At 43.5% G+C, this 23340-nt stretch overlaps 1 protein-coding gene across 1 annotated transcript; it reads left to right on the plus strand.

The window, feature by feature from the left end:
- Positions 1–1082: 1082 nt before the first annotated feature.
- On the plus strand, positions 1083–22955 carry kat6b (K(lysine) acetyltransferase 6B). Its single transcript, XM_018703300.2, is given in 18 exon segments — positions 1083–1256; positions 1983–2841; positions 6889–6997; positions 8618–8733; positions 8962–9043; positions 9544–9673; positions 10397–11358; positions 12472–12593; positions 13224–13336; positions 13466–13607; positions 13744–13905; positions 14429–14522; positions 16111–16342; positions 16629–16788; positions 17217–17498; positions 18370–18661; positions 18820–21233; positions 21235–22955. Coding segments are annotated over 17 exon segments (6459 nt in total). The 5' UTR covers positions 1083–1256; positions 1983–2223; the 3' UTR covers positions 21664–22955.
- The last annotated feature ends 385 nt before the right edge of the window (positions 22956–23340 follow it).

Consider the following 23340-nt stretch of genomic DNA (forward strand, 5'->3'; position numbering starts at 1 on the left):
TCTCGCCCCTCGGCGGCGGCGGAAGAATATTAAAATAGGTAGCTCGGTTTGTGTTAACATCTAACAAAAAAACGGTGTGAAAATCCAAGGAGGCTGTGTATCATTTCCTAATATAATATGGAAAACGAGAGCGGAGCTGAAGCTGAGAAATGGGAGCTAAAGAAACTAGCGATACATAATTGAGAAGCAGTGATGAAGGAGCTACTCTCCCAGCAGTCGTGTTAACTTGTATTCCCCCCTGAACATCTTTTTTCCCCTCCAGGGCTCTCTATTTTCTCTCATTGGAGATATTTGATAGTTAATGGTGATAAAGAGGTCATGCCATCATCGCACAGCGCAAAGCAGGACGTTAATAATTCCGCTGGCAGACGCGGAGCGAGCAGAAAAACCTACTTTTCTAGCTTGACGGAACATTTATTTATCGCCCTCAATTTAACGTCACATAGTTTAAATGTTAAACATGGGGAGAATTACGGCTCCTCTCGGGGAAAATAATGAAAAGGGAGGGAGATAAAGACGAGGAAAGGCGATAGCTGAGACACATTTAGCCTGCAGGAGTCTTTGAATATGCTACCTGGTATATTTATTTTTCTATAAAAATGAAATGTGTTCCACTTTAAATCGGCGCTACAGCCGTTGCAGGTTTTTATGCAAACAAATGATAGATTTAACAAACAGCCAATTAAAGTCTAAAATGATCCAAATCACTTTCAAGTGTAACCAACTGTTTCAAGGAGGAATCTAAGTAAAGGTGGCCCGGTGTTAAACCCTTCCAAATGAGGTTAAATATTTATCTAATTTAATCACCACTCAGCCAGTTTATGCTCGTTATAGTGTATTTATAAGTTAATAATATCCTGTCGGTGCGGTTGGAGCTGTAAGTTCAGATATTATGTGTGTTGGTGGTAAATGATATCAATTCATCACTGAAGGCACCTTAAGAGGCGGGTCAATTGAGTGAAGTGACAGATCATACAGCCAGTGCCGTGCCTCTTAGAGTGAGCTCATACATAAAGATTGACATGTGCTTTATCAAACCAGAAATCGGATCTTGTCTTTACAGCCAATATTGAAGTTGCTAGGGAGGGCACATTAGTGTAGGTAAGGTTTAATGAGACTCCATTGGATTGTAATCAGCGTCATGTCGGATTCATGTAAACTACAACATTGTAACAAAATGGCGACTGTTTAGGTGACATCAGTAATGCTGGCAACACTGTCATTTATCTGCTCAACTCAGCGGAACACAACTCTAGGTTTGTAACGTAGTTATTACCGGTTTCTTCCTTTCGCTAAACGGCACGGCGGTGCTTTGCAGACGTGCCTCTTAAGGTTTAATAACCGCAGCTGTCAGGAAAGTGAGCATTGATTATAGATCTGTCATTAAGCCTCGCGCTGATCAGTTTGTCGTTGCGGACGTCGAGCTGTCAGAAAGTCGCGTGCCGACAACTAACGGTTAAACTTTACGTACGATCTCCTCCTTTTTTTTCTTTTTTGCGTTTTTAGTCTGTTTCCGTGGTTTAGACTAAGAAATGTTGCGGTGACATCTTGGAAATTGCGTGCCACAGAAATAAATGTTAACTTTATGTCGGGAAGGAATCTGAAACCGAAAATATTTTTGTGTCGAGGAGACTGTTTATACTTTTCCAGAAAGGGGTAGAAGTTTCTAGCTACCTGACACACTGTGAAAACTTATTACTTTTGCAAAATAGTCTCTTTTGAAATGGACATCTGGTTTGGTGTGTGGATTAAACTGTCAGAGTATGGATTAAGTCTAATTTCTTTAGCAGCCATGACAGCTCCTGCATCTGTTTTTATCCATCTGTTTCTCATGTTTTAGCACATCTTAAAAGTCCTGCATTCCTCTGCCTTAGCCTTTATACAAAGTATGCTGTAACCTAGTTTATAGAATGTGAATAAGAAGACATAACCAACACTTAAAAATGTATTTACCCAATTTGTTTTTCTCTTCCTTCTTTTAGATTTAATCTGGGATTGAATTAACCAAACTCCAGGTCAGCTGGTAACTACCATTGTGGAATTTACTAGTGCCAACTTTTCCTCAAGTTCAATGTCAGATACCCAGGATTGAGAAGAAATATGTGGATGCTGGCGTGGAACATAACTTTTTGACCTTATTAAGGATGTGGATGTACCCAGTGTTCAGCAGCAGAAAGGGGGAATCTGTATGGATCACATTTTTGTGTTTCTAATTGTTCAACCATGGTAAAACTTGCAAACCCTCTGTACACGGAGTGGATTCTCGAAGCAATACAGAAAATTAAAAGGCAAAAGCAGAGGCCCTCAGAGGAGAGAATATGTCATGCGGTGGCCACATCGCATGGACTGGACAAGAAGACCGTCCTTGAGCAGTTGGAATTAAGTGTTCATGATGGCTCTATTCTCAAGGTTACAAATAAAGGGAGCGCCTCCTATAAGGACCCAGGAAATCCCGGGAGAGTTGGATCAATCCCGCCTGCAAACGTGTCTGTGCCATCGAAGGAATCTATATGGAATTCAAGTGATTTGCGCCATATTGATTGGAATAAAATACTTAAGAGGGCCATTGAGGGCCTGGATGATACCCATGGCTCCTCACTGAAAAACATTGAGAGGTATCTGAGGAACCAGGATGACCTGTCAATCATTGTTGATAACCCTGCTTTCCGGCAGAGGTTAAGGCTGGCGGCCAAGAGGTCAGTCAACAACGGCAGGTTGTTAAAAAATGGCCCACGGTACAAGCTCAGCCATGGCAGTGCGGATGGAAGGGGCTCCAGGTGTCCAAGTACTTCCCCCTTGGTCCTGTCATCGGTGACTCTCCTCCCCCATGAGCGAGACCAGGTACACAGCACCTTGGCCTCTGCATTTTCACTCCTTCACCTCATGCTGATTCCCATGTCACTCTGACCTTTACTGTGTCTTATGATGCTTTCACCCCAAAGGGAGACAAACCAATGACCACAGTTGTACAATTCCTGTCAAAATGGACTGGTTATTAATGTAATGCTGATTTAAACTTTCATACCACCCCTTAATATGTCCTATGGCTTTGTTTAATGTGAACTAAGGACTTTTTTGGAACTTAAACAGTGGCATTTCCTTGATATCACCACCAAGGAGGAATTATGAAGACATAAGGCCATCACCAAGAGGTATTTTCTTGATAGGACTTTTACAACTGTGGTCTTAATCTGTGGGACTCTAGCTTGGCAGGTCAGAAGCAACGCCATCTAGAGTGTGTCCCTTTGGGGCTGTGTTTCTTTTGGTCTCCATAATAAGAGAGCTTGGATAATCAGAAAGTCATGCTGACAGTGTGTGGTGGGCAGTCTGCTGTAGACTTCCCACAGGTTATGTAACTCTAGCCTAATGACCTTAAAGGATGTGGCTGGCTGTCTTATGAGTTGCAAGACATTAGTGAACAGAACTGAGATAGTTTATTGGTGATTTGCAAAGGCATGAGCATAATCTAGTCTTCAGAAAACCGGACTGAGAAATGGGAGCTGAAGCATGTGTGGTAGGACAGAATATTCTCAGACTACATGCAGCTGTTATGACCTCTGTGCTAACTGAGATGCCCCAGAGAGGAAATAAAACCATATAAACAAACTTCCACGTTGCATTGTTTCCGCTGCTTTGGCACCTCAGGGGTGGTTTTTAGTTTACAGAGAGTGTGTCTCTTATTACTTGTGCTTAACTGTGAAGCATACTGCAGATAAATGAGTGTAAAATTACAGCATTTTTGTACTTGCTTTGCAATTTCAAAAGACACTGTCAAGCACATGAGAGTGTGTCATGGAAAATAGTTTTCGTTAGTGCGTCCCCAAAGTGCAGGGTACAGTCATCTTGATAGTTTGTTGTGTGAAGGCTCTTTGTGGTCTAATAGTTTATGCACAAGTTATGCAGCTAAAGTGGTGAGCAGCATTCGGCTGTAGAGATGTCACCCTGCTCCCCACTAGTTTCACAGTGAATAATCAGGAAGCGACACCTTGATACTGCAGCCACAACTGTGACAGTGTCTGTGGTCAGGCCAAAAGTGAAACTGAGAACTGTTTAGAGACACAGTGTCCTGCGATGGTTCTCATAGCTGAGGAGGGCCTGCTGTTTTCCATTTGGAACATTTCAACCTATTGCTCTCGGCCTAATGACATCACCTAGCCCAGTCCAGGTTCACCATGCACTTCAAAGGACGAGACATCTCTGCCTGTTCAGTTGTTGAAGCACAGCGAGTATGTGCGTGTGTTGAGAATCAGAGATACTTTGAGGTAAAAAAGAGCAGTCTTGGTTTAGAGTTTATTAGATTCTGAAGAGACTCTGGCAGGAACAAAGGCAAGGAATGAGAGTTTTTTTTCCTGCTGTGTTATGCAACCACTTGAGCTCTCTCTCTCTCTCTCTCTCTCTCTACCAGCAGTGTTCTAATAGGACCCCACCCCCTCACTCAGGACAGCCTGCTCTTTTGAAGCAGCATAATTTCCTGTAATGTACTTAATTTAGAATCCCCAAGTAAATCATCAGCATCTCTTCAGCTGTGTTTGTTTCTCTATTTTCACATTTTTTCTGCTGTGCAGATTGCAAATTGCTATTGGTTTTAATCACCAGGCCCTGAGAATATTCCTGATGGAAATTAATTCTCCAGTTCCTGGATTAGACTTCATAGCTCAGTCAGTGGAGACTATGTTATGAAGTGAAGACTTTCACTTGCCTATCAGCTCTGAGCATTTCATCAGCAATATGCACAGGCTGCACATTAGCACTGATGTCTTATTCATCTCGAGCTCTTTGCATGAATTTTCCTCACTTATAATTCTCTTGTAGAGATCATGTTTATGATTTTGTTAACCCAAAGTCAGAGTTTTAAGACTGACATGAACAATGTTTACTCACTGATTACAGTTTGCCTCTCCGGGCTGCATAATAAAAATGACACAAATGTACTTTTTGTACATAAACAAGAAGTAAGTAATCACAACACTGAAGACCTTGTTTTCAGATGCCTTTGGCTGCATTTTTTAGCAGTGATAAAGAAGAATGGCTTGTGATCAAGGACAAATGCTAATATTTCTCTGTCTCTGCTCAGAGGCAATGTGATTTGAACTTTGATGAGCCTTTAATTGACAGACTTTGTTCAGTCCACTTAACAAAACATTGGGATTATACTGCATGTAGTACTGCAACTAGTGATTATTTTCATTATTGAATAAGGTTTTTGATTAGCGTAATAAATGCCATAAAGCAATGAAAGATGCTGATAATGAGTTCCAAGAGCCTATGGTTTCGCCTTCAGATTCAAATCCAAAGATTTACAGTGATATAAAGGAGAGAAATCATTACATTCAAGAATCTGAAACCAGAGATTGTTTGGCCTTTCAGCTTGATTAAATGACCTAAACTCTTAATCAATTCTCAAAATTGCTAGCTGTTGACGTTTTGCCAATCATCTAATTGTTACAGCCCTGGTTATGAGCATTAGAGTAGTGTTCAATTCAGTTTTTGCAGTTGCAGACCTGATTAACTTATATCTGAGGTTAAATGTATTTCATTTTTCTTCTGTAACATTAGAGAGTATGAAAATCACTGATTACATCTGAGCCACGGTGTGATATCCTAGAGGTGTAGCATCATCACACAAGTAGCATTTTGGTGTTTTTTGTGTGAGTATCAGTCAGCTACTGGTGGCTGCTAGTGGCCGCTTTCAAATATTGACCTGGCAGGTTGGAAAATAGAGTAATCATTGATGTGGCAGTAAAATGCTCCCCCCTTACTGTAACAACTAATTGATACAACAGCTAGGAACAATGACCAAATTCACACCGTATCCTTGCTGCATCATTTCCGCCTGGGGTTCATTTGAATGCTGTGATGGGTTGAAAGGATGTCCCTGTCTTTTGTTTTGTTGATGGACCAAAAAAAAAAGAAAAACAAAATCTGGAGGTCGCAAATTTGGTTGAGGTCAGGATGATCTGCGTCATAGAAACCAGGAACTAATTATGGGCATCCCCAGAGTGCCCTTCAAAGCTCCAGTCAATTGACGAGGCCTTAGTGTGTAAACTGATGATGAGGTGGGTTATTTATGGTCACACCCTGTGAGTGTTATTTTCCGTTAAGACATTCCTCTCGAGCAGGAAAAGGAGGCAGTGGCTTGTTTGATGCGCCTCCTGAGGCTTGTGTATATGATCTAATATTAAAAGGGACACCTTATGAAAGCCATAATACGTCAGTCTGAGTGTAGTCTGGCCATGGTTTTGGTTAGGTTTTGACTAGCTGCTGCATGAAGAGATGACACTAAGACTTTCCTAGTTTCCTCTGCGAAGTCAGCCTCTCTTCATTCTGAGTGATCAATGAGGAAATCCTCTTAAACCTTGAGCTCATATTTTACTGCTTCTGAACTTTTCCGTAAGCCCTTAAATGAGTGTTTGTTCTGAGACTTGCAACATTTACAGTGGATCATGGCAGTAACAATGAGAGCATGTTTTATTATTGAGGTAATTTGATTACATGCTGGTTAATCCTTTCAGACTGGAGTGCAAGCTTTAAGAATTGGATTAAGCCCTTAAACTATGATTACTAAGATCACTTACCCATTCAGATGTAATGGATAAAGGAGGTGGATCTCAAACACAGCATATCTCTGAGGATGAGATTCATTTATTATTCATTTCTAGTCTGTGAGAACTCAAGTCTTTTTTCATTCTCTGAGCTTATGCTTCCAGTTCATATTTTTGTGGCTGTTTCATTAAATCCACACACTGGGTTTTTATCTTCTCGCCTTAACCAGCAATATGTCTACCGTGATCTCAAAAATCCTGACAAGATAAAATGTCCGAAAACAAACACAGCCTGTGCCCGTTTCTGTTTCTTAAACAGTTTGTCTCTGTTTGTGTTCCCACCCAGCTCCGGGTTGACCCCATCCCAATATGCAGTTTCTGTCTTGGAACGAAAGAGTCAAATCGGGACAAGCGGCCAGAAGAGCTGCTGTCCTGTGCAGACTGTGGGAGCAGTGGTAAGTTGCCTTGTGTAACACTTCTGTTATTGGATGTTCTCACTAGCCATAACATACTATACTCTGGACTCTTAGTACTTAAGCACAGCTCAAAAGCAGTAGTATAAATACATATGAGGACTAGGGGTGGGCTATGCAGTTAAAATCATCACAATGTTTAGGAGATTGATTAATTGACATCTATATATATCATAATATTCATATATATGCAAACTTCCATGTAAAATTTTAAAACTTTTGAGACCAAATGCTTGCTAGTGTTGCTGGTTTTTACCTTCAGTTGCAGTGTTAATTTGCATTTACATTTTGTAAATATATAACAAGTAATTATTATTATATCACTGTTGAGCTATAAAAGATGAGAATAATGTGCAATTATTGCCCAGTCCTAATGAGGAATGTTAATTCTAGAATAGTAGCAGGTAGGGGTGGATTTTATATCAACATATCTATCATATTATATCATGGTTATTATTTTATTGCTTTAGTGTAATAGTATGATATTGGGAATTCTCTGGAAATTCAGTCAATATTTATATAACTTTGTTGAAAATGTCTGTTTTTTGCCTGGAACACCTCAAAAATCATAGTATGTAATCACATTGATGCACACATCCTACAAATTCAATATAAATATATTAAGCAGTTCTGATCATTGATTAGCTGCACTGTGTAAAATCACATAATACAACCACATATATTAAAGCTACTTTAGTAAAAAGATTATAGCAAAGTCTCACAGTGTATGGTATATCATTACATCACCCAACACTGGGAGCATCAGTTCTCAACATCAGTGAAGCAGATGTCACATTCTTGCTCCACATTTTTCACTTCCCTTTAAGGGATTTATTGGAAGAACAATGTTCAAATTGAGTGGCTGAAGGGATCCAAATTGCTCACAACCCTCAGTGGGCTCAAGAAGGGCAGATGCTCCATAAGTGGCCATTAGAATCTGAAATCATTTTCACTCAATTCAGACTCTTCTTATAGCGCTCACCAGGCACCGGTAGATCAAAGATCAGCCCTTTTCCCTCTGCAGATTGGTGGCATTTCCTTTACTGTTCTTTTGTTCCAGACAAAACTGCTAACCCCCCATAAAATTACCTCTGCCAAGGAGTCATTTATGTTTGAACAATTATTTTAAATGCCGTAAGGAATTGTTCTCCTGGTGACATTTTTATAGCTCAAATTTGACTAAGTAGCGTCGAGGTGGTTTTCATTAACCACTCGTAGTGTACACAAATTGTGCTCTCACTGTAAAACAGCTGTTTTACAACCATGAGAGGGAGCAGGGTGAGAGAGAAGGCAAGCTTTTACATGACTTTCATGGATCGGCTTCCATTAGAATGAGTGCTGCTACTGTTTCTGCCTCATTAAGATCAAATTATCTGTAATTAGCGGCTCAGATGTTTGATCATACTGTTTTTAGACACGACTTGTGGCAGGGGGGAAAAAGTGTTGCGGACATACAAGCCCACCATTGTTTTTGATGATGTAATATGTTAATATTTAACCTTGCTGTGTGAATAAATGGAAAGCCTTGTTTCCAGCTCTGTGACACAGCCAGTGCTGGTAAAAATGTGTCATGCTAAAATGCATTTTTGATTGCTTCTGAAGGGCATCCATCATGTCTGAAGTTTTCCCCTGAATTAACCTCAAATGTGAAGAGATTACGGTGGCAGTGTATTGAATGCAAAACCTGCAGCTCCTGTCGAATACAGGGGAAAAATGCTGTAAGTATAATGTCGCATACATCTTAACACACACCATTTTCTGTGTTGTTGGCTTGGAGGTAGATCCCATTTTGTGCATCCCTGAGGATTTGTTGGTTTTCCCTCAGATTTGTAAAGCCTCTCTTGTGCACAATTGGGCTTATTTTTCCAAAAGACTTTAAATGACAGGAGGGTGTTACATGTATGCAACAGGGACATCCCTTACACACGCCTGCCGTTCCCTTTCAGGATGAGATGCTATTCTGCGATTCATGTGATCGGGGCTTTCACATGGAATGCTGCGACCCGCCGCTTTCAAGAATGCCAAAAGGTGAGGTGTTTACACTGTCTGGCTTCTCTGTTTCCCTCTCTGCTGTCAATTCAAAGCCTTTTCTTCACAGACGGCCGTTTGGGGCTGTCACTCAGCACACAGAGAGGCAGCGGTGGCTTATTAGGAGCTTTGCATGCATATCAAATTATTCCAGCATCCCTGGGGAGATTTGCTATCTCTGGATTACAGTACTGACCCTACAGCGAGGCTTGTAATGATGGTGCACGTACTGTAGTAGGACATTTGGCAGGCAATTCATACAAGTCACATAGCTTTGCTCAACAAGCTGACATGAAGTCTATTTCTCTGGACAGAGAATTGACCCAATGTTTTTCTTATGGATTTTCGCTTTGTGCTGAGTAATTGATTGCTATTGTGAGCTGGATGGGATTCTCGCCAGTTCTCAGTATTAAAGGAGATGTTACAAATGAATGTACTGTATGTCCTCTGAATTGATGAACCCACCCAAACGGTACTCTCTGTGTTTGGACACTCTCCAGGAACCTGGATCTGCCAAGTGTGCAGGCCGAAGGAGAATGGGAAGAAACTGCTGCACAAGAAAGCCGATCAGATCAAACGTCGATATGCAAAGCCAATCGGAAGGCCCAGAAATAAGCTCAAACAAAGAATGTAAGTGTGCAAAAGTCAGTGAAACAGAGAATCTTGTTGAAATCAATACCATGGTACTCACCAAGTTAATTGCTAAGATCTGGGAACACGGCACCATCGCTGAAAAGAAGTTCAATGGGGCCAGAATCACAATTTACAAAACAAACCCGCAGGTTAGCATAACAGTAAAATTATTGCCCAAACTGTCATTCATCATAATTTACAGGCTGATTTTGTGGTTCAGCTCAGACCTACCATTGTTGTGTTTCTCCAGATCTGTGTTATCATAACAGAAAATCAGAATAAGAAACTGGAATTATCCTTTGCAGAGATGCAAATAATAAGTAAACACAAGAAACACTGAAATACCAATTAATTGGTGTTTATTGACTTCAGCACAACTCTACTTCACAGAGTTGTTTTGGATGCAGAATGCGTCGATTGCTCCCAAAAAAAACAAACTTTTTTCCTCATGCAGAAATAAAGAATAACTTGTGGTTTACTGTGCAGGTCGAAGATGTGCTCAGATACTTAACTTGAATACAAGCAATACCACAAAGTTAAAATACTGCTTTACAAGTCCATAATAAGTCCGGTACTCAACAAAAGTTAAACAACAACAAAAGTATTATCAGCAAAATGTAGAAGTATAAAGTATAAAATGGAAATATTACCTCAACATTATTCTCAGGAACAGCACTTGAGTAAATTCTACAACACACTTTGTTGCTCTTGTCTTCACAGCTCTGTAACCAGTGGTGACGGCTGCGTGGTAGCACTTGGAGGAAGGGGGTCACCTGGTAGGGGTCAAAAGATTACCGTCTGTTCCACACCTTCATCTGGTCATGCTGCATCTGTGAAGGACGCCAGAGACAGATTGGCTGTTGCAGACCCCTGTTGTGCGGTCGACGCCACCCAATTCACCACTTCCACCCCCACCACCACTCTCCCCCTCACGCCCACCTCCACCCCAGCTACACTCACCGTTAACAAGAAAACCAAAGGGCTTATCGATGGGCTTTCCAAATTCTTTACCCCTTCCCCCGTGGGCCGTCGCTCGCGAGCTGTAGCCGTAGAGTCGCCCGCCAAACAGTTAAGCTCTAGAGACAAGGGTCCGCCCAAACTGTCCAAGCCACCAGAGCCGTTTGCCTTTGCTGCTGACGCCACTCAAAAGATAACCCCCTCATCCTCTGCACTTCCTCCCGCTCCCACGTTGCCGGGACTTAGCCCCCCCTCGCAGGTGTCCAGCAGCTCCACCTCTGCTAACTCACCTCAGAGCTCTTCCAGCCAGTCTAGTGTTCCTTCCCTGAGTAGTCTCTGCAATAGCAGCCAACTTAAGGGACTATTTGACGGACTTTCTCACAATTATACTACTCAGGGACAGTCGCGGAAAAAGAGACTACCTTGCTATGCGCCGCCTAAGCGCATGCATCATAAGCAGGATTCACCCCATGCGTCCAAAACGGGGCCCCAGCGCCTTGGAAAGAATGAGTTAAATAAAAATAGGTTACACTCCACATCTGCTGGGCCAGGCCGACCCAGAGGACACCCATTTAAGATGGTCAGTCGTTTCAAACGTAACCCCTTCCTTAAAAAGCACAGGACACTAGGCAGGCTGAGGTATAAAGTGAGCCCTCAGAAGGGAGCCCCCTCACCAGGAAAGGGAGACTTGACAGACGGAAGAATTAAGCCTGAGAATAATCATGGTAAGCAAGGCTCAAAACTCCAGCCAAGACCTGCGTCTCCACACCTTTAAGCTTCTTCTTTATTTTTTTAAAGCTTAACACTCGCAGTTATTTTTTTTCCAGACTAGAGCTAATCTTTTCTTTGAGAAGACACCCTTAACATTCTAACAGACTACTAATCTTCTGCCTAATTTGAATTCTTTTAGTTTCTTAACCCAGTTTCGTTGCGTTTTGACTTGGCTGCGGAGTTTACGTGGCTTCCATCCTCTCGCCCGTTGGCTTTTGTCATAGTGCATGGCCCACTAACTCCCTCATGTTGCTCCTTGCTCTGTTCCTGACCCTCTGCAGTAGTGCACACATTGTGATCACTACCTAGTAGAGGCTGTAGTCACATCAGCGCTCTTCCTCATCCCACCCTCACTCTTGAAATCACTGTCTCCACTCAACCTCACTTCCAGCGGTCATTAGACACATACAACCCAGTGATTCACCCACCCAAGTTGACTCAGAGCTGACATGATGATTATAGCTAGAAGTGCAGTAACCCTCACATTTCACTGTCTTCAGGAGTGAAGTCACATTCTTTAAAAAAAAACAACACGTAGGAAAAACGAATGGCTATATATTTCAAGCAGTTCTAAACAATGTACTGCACAAACACTACTTACCCCAGCAGCACATTTCTATAAATATGTTAATGACACATCACTTCCACTTGTAATGGGTTTTTGTTTTGGTGGTTAAGTCATAGTGTTGATGTCTTTTCATAAAATTACTGCCTGCTTTCCAACATCAGTTGCTTTTCATGTCGACACTCGCTCCCTTCACTGCATCTGCTTCTTAATTCATGGGAAACTGTCTTGGTGGATGACTAAGCACATGAAAGCGGTTACGCAATTAGAGTGATTTAGTTTCACTTCATTACATCAGGGATTTTCATATAAACATGCAAAGATGATACATTATGAAATTCCTCAGAGACATGGCCTCAAACAGGCTCAGCAGCAGTACTCACAGTATAAGCACATTTGCATAGAATGCATTTATAAGATTGTTCAGCCACGGCTGCTTCAAACAGGCCGGTGCTGATGCACTATCTGATGTGTTGATGTTGTGTTATTGTGCCTGTAACAGGCCACAACGGGGAGCTGCGTGTGAAGCAGGAGGCCCGAGCGGACTTTGCAGCCATGTCCAGAGACCACGTCACAGAGGAGGACATTGAGACGTTTACGCGCGTCCAGGAACTTGCAGCGCAGGTAAGAAAACTGGGGGAGGGGGGCTAAACTTCCTCAACATAAACTGGAGTTTTAGGCTTAACCAGGCAGGCCTGATTTTCACTGCCATTTCAGTTTAACATGGACTGCTGGATAGTTCTCAGAGTAACTGAGCAGTTTGATATGTTTAGATAGGGGTAAACAAGGACGTTATTATATTAAAAGGTCAAGTGGTTTGTATGGTACAAGTTCAAACTAATTCTCTAACCATTAAACCACATTCTTAATGTAATGTGAAAACAAAATTTTCCCACTCTCTCCTTAAACAAAACTAAACCCTTGTTCCACTACAGAGTATTTCAGATGTTAAGGAAGAGTGATAAATAACCCTCTAAAAAAATGCACTGAGTACTGAAAGCTAGCTACTGAAAGTGGATCAGAAGTCAACCCGGATGTTTGGGGAAGGCTAGGTTATATATTACTCAGTGTTTAAGTTAACATTAGTGATAGATTTTGGTCAGACTTAGTGTACCTTTCATTTTCACTTGAGAACTGCAATCTTGATCTGACAATTTACAGTGAGTACAACTCCGTGGATGGATGAGGGAGACTAACAGTGAATTATCTGGGTCACTGAATTTATCTGTTATCCTGTGTTAAATCTTTTCACAGAGAACCGGATCTCTGATGAACATAGACTCTGTGCGATGCCCTGCCGTTATTGAATTCGGGAAGTATGAGATTCAAACCTGGTACTCGTCGCCTTATCCGCCTGAATACTCAAGGTAATGTTGATTTTACGTGACAATCAGTGCCAGTTTCTTTGTTACGGGAGTTGCATTTTATTTCAATGTCCTTTAAAAAACCTCTTATGCTGAAGTACAAACCACAGCTCTCCCTTTTGTCTTCACCAGATTACAAAAGCTTTATCTGTGCGAGTTCTGTCTGAAGTACATGAGAAGCAAAAACATTCTCCAGAGGCACACAAAGAAGTGTGGCTGGTTCCACCCGCCAGCCAATGAAATCTACAGAAAGGACGACCTTTCTGTATTTGAGGTCAGCCTCCCTTTACAGCAATAAAGCAATAACTGTATGCTGCATGAGATTCCACTGAATGGGTTTTGGGGGGGAGGAGGGAAAAAATGGGGACTGTTTGAACAGTGTCCTCTTGCTCTTTTTATTCCGTGTTTAGGTTGATGGAAATGTCAGCAAACTATTCTGCCAAAACCTCTGCCTGTTAGCCAAGCTTTTCCTGGATCACAAGACCTTGTATTATGATGTGGAGCCTTTCCTCTTCTACATACTTACAAAGAATGATGAGAAAGGCTGTCATCTTGTGGGCTATTTCTCCAAGGTAAGAATTACAGTCTGATTATATGGGAAATGACGGAATACCGCACATAATTCTTGAATGGTGATACTGATACAGAGACCTGTCCATCTTTCTGGCATATATTTAGTTTTATTCACAGCGGTGCTTAAATGATAAGTCAGCTAACTGATTAGTCATACAAAAAAGCCAAACAGGCACTGATTCCAGTCTCTCAAATGTCAGGGTTTGATGCTTTTGTCTGTTTTACATCATTTTAAATTGAATAAACTGCGATGCACATTTGCACTGTTGCCTCACATTTTGCAAACAACAAACCAATCAAATAAACAAAAAATAACTGACAGATTATCCGCCAAAAAGAAAGTTATTATTTGTTGTAGCCATAATTCAGAGCAGAGTCATACGTTTTAGTAAAAGCTCATCACCCTGTGAGTGTGGCGTGCATGTGCACGTGCACAGTTTTAGACAAGGACAATGGCAGGTGCAGTAAATTGCCAGCTTCAGCAGAGCTCTGACATACTTGATCTGTTTCTCCTTCCCTCAGGAAAAGCTTTGCCAGCAGAAGTACAATGTCTCCTGCATAATGATCATGCCTCAGTACCAAAGGCAAGGATTTGGAAGGTTCCTTATTGATTTCAGTAAGTTCCTTAATGCTTTTTTAGACCGCTGGACTGATTTTTTTTTTTTTTTTCTTTTTTTCCCCTCCTCTTTTTTTTTCATTGGACTGTACAAACAATTTCAGATTAAGGGGTGAATTTGTTGCTTGTGGCAAGGTGCTGTTATTTGGTTAAGGCTTTGAAGTGGTCTAATCAAGAGCATTCATGTTCAGTGCTTAGGCAATCACAGAAGATTAGGAATGAGAAACATAACATTCTGGCTGCATACATTATTTGATGACCAGTAGTATTTCACCTCCGCATTGCCTCAAGAGCTCTTTCATAGAAAATGCCCCAAATTCTCTCCCCTTGACTTGTGATGAGGTGTAGATGCTGCTTTTATGTTTTAGTCCAGTAAATGCAACACATACAATATTTAAAGCCTTGCGGTACACTTATGAAAACAGTTGCTGCCTTGAGTGGATTTCTGTGTTTAGGCAGGCAGTTTTTTGTCATTATAGGCATTTTATTATTTTCAAGAGTTGTCTCTCTGCCGAGTTTGTGTGTGTGATGAAGAGAAGGAAAAAGGAGTGAGTGCGGGGAGGGCGGGCGGTAATGGAGCATTTGATTTCCTGTTCACTTTGGGAGCCATTGAGACAGAGATGCGAGAGGATCTGTGATATTGAGAGTGTGCTGATAACAAAGACAGGGATTAAGGGAGATTGAACACAGCTGAGTTCTGAGCTCTTTGAAGGCTTTATTGGAAAATGTAGCTTTGGAGGTGGAAGTTGTTTAGATTAAGATTTTCTGTTATATTGGACTGTATTAGAGGAACACTTTGTCTCAGGTAGCTGTGAGAGCAGAGCATTAGTGGTTGCCTGTGTGAAAAATGTTCTCTTTCAAATCATAATTCAAAGGACTCAGCATAGCTCTTTTGTTTTGTTTTATTAATGATAATATACTTGTAAAACTACATGGAATGAAATATTACTTTTTTCAATTAATTTATTTGAATATTCATCACTAAGTGTTTGTTATCACAAGCTCCTCTTCTTAGCTTTAGTAATGAATATTGTCATGATTACTGGAATATTATGTGTTCACTGTTTGGTGATTAGATTTGCTTGTTTGGTTCTCGGTAGTGGGTGCACATTAAAAGGCATTAATTAATTTCATGCCGCTCATAATGGATGACCCTTGACAGGGCTGCTATAAAACTAATTACACACAGATACATATTAGTATTAGGTTTTTTTTCTTGTTCGTTATCTCTCCTAAGTGCAGTCTCTTGTGAGCAATGACATCCAGCTGCTTCTCTGTTTCGCTCTGTCGCTTTGTTTCCTCTTTACTCCCCTCTTTCAACCTCCTTTGTTGCCCTTGCCAGCATGTATCATATCTTCTGACAAAGGTTGAAGGAGAAGAGTACCAATTGCCTTGCATCCCTTTATACTATTTGAAGGTGAAATCCTAAACAGGGTTCAGTGTCACATCCTTGCATGAATATGTAATCCATAAGGGAGGGGGGCCGGGGGAGGGGGGGGCAGGGATTGATTTTCAATCTGAAATAACCCAGCAGCAGCCTCTAGCTTGACTAAAGCATTTTGTTTTTGTTTGAATCGTGTCTTTTTAGGTTACCTTCTCACCAGGCAAGAAGGACAAGCCGGCTCCCCAGAGAAGCCGCTGTCAGATCTGGGTCGCTTATCCTACCTGGCATATTGGAAAAGTGTCATACTGGAGTACCTTTATAAGCACCCAGATAAACACATCAGTGTTAAAGGAATAAGCAGGGCCACTGGGATGTGTCCACACGACATCGCTGCTACTCTCCAGCAGCTCGGCATGATTGACAGACAGGATGGCAGGTCAGTTTCCGAGCCGCAGTCTCCTTCAGCCTGTGCTGCCGCTTCTGTATGCTGTCTGACTTATCCAGGCCAGCGGGTATTTTTAACAGCGTATCCATTAATGCCGCTGAATATTGACAGAAGTAAGTCAGGTTAAGCACCCCCAAGGACATGGAGCACCTGCTGTCCCAAAGAGCTCGTCTTTGTGCTCGTATTTAACCACACATCACCTTCTGTCTACCTTCTGTCTAACCTGGCTCATTCTTTTGTGGACATGAACTCATGGGCTTTTCTCATTGTGACGTAGGATTGTGTTGATCAGGAGGGAGCGTTTGATTCAGAGGCACATGGAGAGGCTCAGGGCTAACCCACGTCAGAATGAGGTGGACCCTGACGCCCTGCGCTGGACACCTTCCACGAGTCTCAACGCTGTCCTGTCTGAGGAGGAGAGGGAGGCAGAGATGGATGTATGTTTACTTGTTCAATCGGCAAGCGCTAGTTATTTGGTTACACATGCCTGCAATGCTGTTATTGAATGTTTGTTTGATTTGCCAGGGAGTTCAAATAGAGGGCATTAATGGGAAAGGCATTCTCTCTGTCAGCAGGCATCTAATGTTGTGCAAAATTGCCCTAAATCAGTTCACTACATAATTGATAGTGCTGAATATTCCATGAAATGCAATCTTTCCACGGTTGCTTAACGGAAATGTTTCCTCCATGACGGGCAGACATCCAATCAGTACGCTGCTCTTATTATCAGGAGAAACCTGCAGTGATTCATTTGTCATGATGTTAATTCCAATCTCTTGTTTTCCCATTAGCCTCATTGCTCAGATGCTGGAGCCGTGCGTGCGCCGTTCTCAGAGATAATGCGTCTTGTCTGTTTAATTACCAGGCTGAGCGGCTGAAGGAGCAGGCCAGTTGCTGGGAGAAGGAGGAAAGAGAGGGCTACATGATGACTCACAGTAGCAGGCAACCTCTCACAAAGGTCCACTGCAAGGTTCCCTACAGGACCTACGAACGCCGGCCCGCACCGTCCTGGACCAGGCGCATCCAGCAGCAGTCAGAGGAAGTTAGCGATGACGAAGCTGATGACGACGACGATGACTCCGACGGCTCTGATGGCTCACCACCCATCCTGACAAAAGCCCATGCGATGCTCGCAGCCAAGAGAAAGGTGACTTTTGTTGTTTGTGGATGTGAATCATGCTTCCTTTGCTTCACCCCATGTCAGCTTTTTTTTTTCCCCCCTGGTGGGATTATCTCCTTGATAATGTGGAATTTCATTCTAGGACGAAGTGGAATTGAATGTATATCATTAAATATTTTCCTTCATTAGGGACTGTGTTGTGTACTCTGGTGAGATGGAGAGGTTTGATAAATATTCATGAATTCAGTGGAGGGTTCAGTGGCTTCCTCATGTCATCTGGAGCCTCCCTGCGTGCCTGCAGCTGTAGATAATAGATTGTGTTTTCACTGCTGGTGTCGAGACTGTGCAGGCTAAACCTTGTACTATTGTCAATGGTCATGGTTAATTTACTGCCCTCCTCTGTGCTTCTCACATCTGTTCTGTCTATATGGCACTGCCCCCTTGTGCTGGAGATAATATTACAGCCAGCTGCATGATGTCAGGGAGACCTTATCAGCAAAAAAAACGTATGGAAACAAGAAAAGAATGACAGTGGCTGTGGCTGGAGTTTACTTAGTGCATTAGTTACAGTATTGATTTCACATTCTTCTTGTGAAGGACTTCGGGGAGAGGAGCGGTTGAATCCAGTGGGAAACAACTGGAGAATGTAAAATATAGACTGTGGTTTCTGCTTACTCTGCCTGTCTCATTTGTGGTTCTCCACACCAGGCTGCATTGCTCAAACATTTTGTCTCACAGTGAGGTTTTACCATTTTACATTTAGCACAAAAGCCTGAATGAATTTCTGCTATATCCTCGTGGAGGTCGTCCACCTAGTGCCCCAGTTTTCAGTCTGAAAAACTACTTTGATGAGGTTTTATTCCATTTTCATCGGTCGCTCTCGTATTTGTGTTTTCAGAGAACCATTGTGCTCAAGAAGAGAGGGCGTAAGAGAAAGAGAATAAACAGCAGCGTAACGACAGAAACCATCTCTGAAACAACAGAGGTGCTGAACGAGCCCTTCGACAACTCCGAGGATGAGCGTCCTATGCCCCTGCTGGAGCGCACCTGCAGAGTGGGCAAGATGGAGGAGGAAGAGGAGGAGGAGGAACGGGAGGACAAGCAACCGATTATACCAATGAAACGGCGGAGAGGTCGCCCGAGGCTAGAGAAAAATGCACAGAAAGACAATCTTGAACACTGGAATGAAGGTATTTGCATCCTGACTGTCATAAAAACACCATTATTATACCACATTGTAGCCGCTATTATTGCGCTACATTATTTCTTATAAAAATGTTTTATAGCTGTTGTTCTGTCTCTCTGGCAAAACAGTAAACTATTTTTTATTGTTACTTTTGATCTGCAGGAGCTGATGTCCTCTCTAAGAGACCCGGCAGACCCCGTCCAGTGAAACGGAAGAAAGGCTGGCCCAAAGGAGTGAAGCGTGGCCCTCCTAAATGGAGGCTAAAGAATGAGCGAAAGATGGGCTTCAAGCTCAACCTTTACACACCCCCTGAAACCCCCATGGAAGCGGAGCAGCACCATATTCAGACTGAAGAAGCGAAAGGTGAACCAGGCCAGGATATTGTCAGTGCAGACGAGGGCAGCAAAACAGGCAGAGGCTTGGCCAGTCCAGATATAACGCTAGAGAGGCTCCCCTCTGAGCCCCCGAGTCCTGCTGACCATGGCTCCCAGAAGTCGAGCTCCCCTGAAGGATCACCTGTAGCCTCTCCTGTGTGTTCACCTGCTGCCTCTCCTGGCGGCATGTCCCCCAGGCACGAGGATAGAGGCGATTCCCCAGAGCTGCCTGAAGATGACCAACCAGAGAGCGAACACGAGCAGGAGTTCCCAGCCAAAGATGTGGAACACAGCGCAGAGGGTGCTGTATCACTGGAGAATGACAATGAAGAGGATGAGGAGGAGGACGAGCAGAGAGCTCACATAGAGGATCAGGACGCAGATGATGAAGATGACAGTCACAGCAAGACAGCAGAACCTGAGAGCAGCAAAGCAGAGTTGGAACAGAGTTCAAAAGGAATAACCGAATGCACCCCTCCTTTTTTAGATCCAAAAGAAGACAACGACTCTGAGTTGAGTCAGCAGGTTTCTACAGTACCATGTAGTGATGAGGAACCAGCTACCGCTGCAGAAAGCATCCAGGAGGCAGTGACAGACACAACAGTAGCAACACCACCACCTGAAGCAGTAGCAGTCGCTTCAGTAGCAGCCGTAGACTCTGATAATCCTGTCGACTCTGAGTCAGAGGAAGAGAGCACGCCCAGTCCTTGTCCGGATCACCCACCTCCTCAGCCTGCAGAGAGGCAAACACTCAGTCCCGTGCTGAGGGAGGATCCCCCAATCTGCACAGAGATTGACTCAGAGACAGCCCAAGCTGTTCAATCCCTGACGCAGGAGACTGAGCAGGAGACTGTGTTCCAAGACTGTGTGGAGAGCCAGGAGCCCTGCAGGAGCCTGCAGACCTACGCCCATGTGGCCCAGAGCCCCCAGCTCACCTCACTGGATGACTGCCCCCAGTCAGACCACAGCAGTCCCCTCTCCTCTGCGCAGTCCCATCCCAGCCAGTCGGTACGCTCTGTTAACAGCCCGGCTGTCTCCATCCTGGAGAGCGGCTACACTCAGATCAGCCCCGACCACAGTGCCATCTCAGTGCCCTCGCTCCACAACATGGAGACAAGCCCCATGATGGATGTGCCGTCCGTGTCGGATCACTCGCAGCAGGTGGTGGACAGTGGCTTCAGCGATCTAGGCAGCATCGAGAGCACCACGGAGAACTACGAGAACCCCAGCAGCTACGACTCGACCATGGGGGGCAGCATCTGTGGGGCAGGCCCCTCCCAGAACAGCTGCTCCTATGGCAGCATCCCCCCCAGTGGCCTGGCCCAGAGCAGCTGTGCCGTGAGCCAGCAAATGGCCGCCGTCAACCCCAGCAGCTGCGGAATGATTCAGCAGAACAGCCTGAGCTCGCCGCCGCATTGCAACGTCAAGTCGCCGCAGGGCTGCGTGGTGGTGGAGAGGCCTCCCAGCAACAGCCAGCACAGCCAGCACAGTCAACACAGCCAGCGCAGCCAGCACAGCCAACACAGTCAACACAACTCCCACAGCAGGCACGGCCCACACAATCAGCACAGCCAACACAATCAGCACGGTCCACACAATCAGCTAAGCCAGCACAGTCAACACAATCCCCACAACCAGCATAGTCACCACCACAATCACCATCTGCAGCACAATCAGCTCAGCCAGCACAATCAGCACCCTCAGCATAGTCTTCACAATCAACACACTCAGCACAGCCAGCAGCAGCCCATGGCACAGTGCGCCATACCCACCAATTTTACCACCACCATGCAGCTGGCAGACATTCCTGAGTCTGGCAACCCAAACTTCGCCCTCTACGAGAGGATCAACCACCAAGGGGAGTATGGCAGCGGGCACTACTCCCAGTCATCTGGCCTCAGTCTGGCCAAACTGCAGCAGTTCACCAACACGTTCATAGACCACTCTCACTCGCTGCCTTTCAACCACTCGGCCTCACACCCCATAACATCTTATGCAAACACCCCATCTCTATCATCGCAGCACTCCAGCCTGGTCTCCTTGTCCCAGACCCCGCATCGAGTCCCCAACCCGCAGGTGCAGGCCACCATGACCCCTCCCCCAAATCTCAGCTCCCCGCCGCCCATGATGCTGCAGCGCAACATGGGCATCTCGCCCTCGCAGCGGATCCAGCCCCAAATGGCCTCCAAGAGTCACATCTCCTGCACGCTCCAAGTCAGCCCCGCTGTCGCACCACCAGCAGCAGATGTACGCCCGACCGCCACAGACTGTGGCCATGCAGGCGCCATCCAGGACGCTGGCCGCCATGCCACGCATGAACATGAGCGTGAACATCATGCCGGCGCCAGCCTACAATGTCAACTCCATGAACATGCCCTCCCTCAACGCCATGAATGGCTACAGCATGAGCCAGCCCATGATGAACGGCGGCTACCATGGCAACCATGCCTATATGAACCAGTCACCCCAGTACTCTATGCAGATGGGCATGATGGGAACACAGCCATACCCCCAGCAGCCCATGCAGGCACCACCACATGGCAACATGGTGTACACTCCAGCTGGTCACCATGGTTACATGAACACGGGCATGTCCAAGCAGTCCCTGAAAGGGCCCTTCATCAGGCGGTAACTCTCCGCAGGACTGAGCTGGTTCTTCTCATGTGCATTTTGCTGTTTAAAGATGCACTGATCTGGCCTTCGTGTTCTTTTTATTTTTTGGGTGTATTTTTCTTATTGTTTATTACTTAAAAACCAGCAGCAGCACTTGGAAAGAATGCAAAAATTTTCATCAATGAGTAAACTTTGAAGCTAATGTTAAAAAGTATTTTTGTTCCTCCAGATGGGAAGCCTTACATCATTACGATGAAAATCTATTTAATTAGTGTTAGTGTCTCTGATGTGTCTTTAGAGCAGGCGGGTTCAGAGCTCAGAGGTAGAGATTTCATCAGTGGTCTTGCAGTCGTGTAGCAGCCTCAAATGAAGCCATTTAATGTGCCTGCTACAAGTGGAGTTAGTGGCTGTTTGAACCTGTTCAGTGTACCTGTCTAACAGTGCTGACAATTAGTTTGTACTATACTTATGCCTTTGTATATTTAAATTATTGTACTTATTTTGTAAAGTGACAACTAGCATGCTTCAGTCTCTGTTAGTGACAGTGCATTGAGTAGTACTGTACAAGTGTTGTGCTTAATAGCAAGCCATTTTAAAGATATCTGGCCTTTATTAGGTTTCCCTCCACAGGGAGAAAGATGAAACTATATTTTGTTAATTCTAATAATGTAAAAAAATGTAAACTTAGTCCTGTTTTCTGTTCGGTTTGAGAGGTTTTATTGCTATGTATGTATAATTCTGAAGTCTTTTGTAACAGATCTCCTTGAGGCAGCTTTCTGTTTAATAAAGCAGACTGATTTCTGTCAAAATAACAAAGCATATCTCAGTGTTTGTACCCTGAAAATTCTAAAACATTTCAAAATGTCCAGAAGTGTGGCAGAATTTAAAAGAACTAAATGATTATAACGATGAATAACAATAAAGAAAATATAAATTTAGTCCAAAGTTGATATTTTACATAATGCCTTTAAAGCTACGTTTTCATTCCATCTGTAGATTTGTTTTCTATCTTTATAAAATGTTGGATTTATATTTTACCGAAGTGTAGAAGAATAGAGCCTGTGAATAGACCAAACTAAGCTAATGGATTGCATGTAAAACGCAACTTGTACTTGTGTTTTTGTTTATATTGCTCTTTTGTAGCCTTTGTACCTGTACAGAGTTGCTGGTAAGAACAGGGGGGAAATACCTGGCTATGTGCACAAAAATCAGACAGAATGACATTCTTGTATTTATGACTTTTCTCCTTTTGTCAGTCACTTAAAAATGCTGTACATTTTAGCATAAGAATAAATTATGATTGACCATGTACTTGATTGTTCTCTTTTAATTTGAAACAGCCTGAGGCGTGTCACAGAATGAGAATGCAGTGATAAAATTTTGATGGTGGTGATCCAGGCAGTTGTTTTCTCTGCAGAACAGTATTTTAAAATATAAAGTAGGAGTAAAAAAAGGAAGCCTGACTTGGACTTGACTGCTCTTAGACTTGATTTACTTGAAATCTTGCCTTCCAAAATCTTGTTTTAACGTGAAACTTCAAAGACATTCATGTCTCTAGTTTTTTTCCTGGTAAAGAGAAACATACCAAAACAACAGAGCAACAGCAGACAGGCTTTGCTTGACTACCTGTACTGAATATTTAATTATACGGCCTATGCATCAAAAGATCTCAGTTAGTATAGCAAGACTTGAGAGT

This window comes from Lates calcarifer, linkage group LG23 (assembly GCF_001640805.2).
Source record: "Lates calcarifer isolate ASB-BC8 linkage group LG23, TLL_Latcal_v3, whole genome shotgun sequence".
Classification (NCBI taxonomy): domain Eukaryota; kingdom Metazoa; phylum Chordata; class Actinopteri; family Centropomidae; genus Lates; species Lates calcarifer.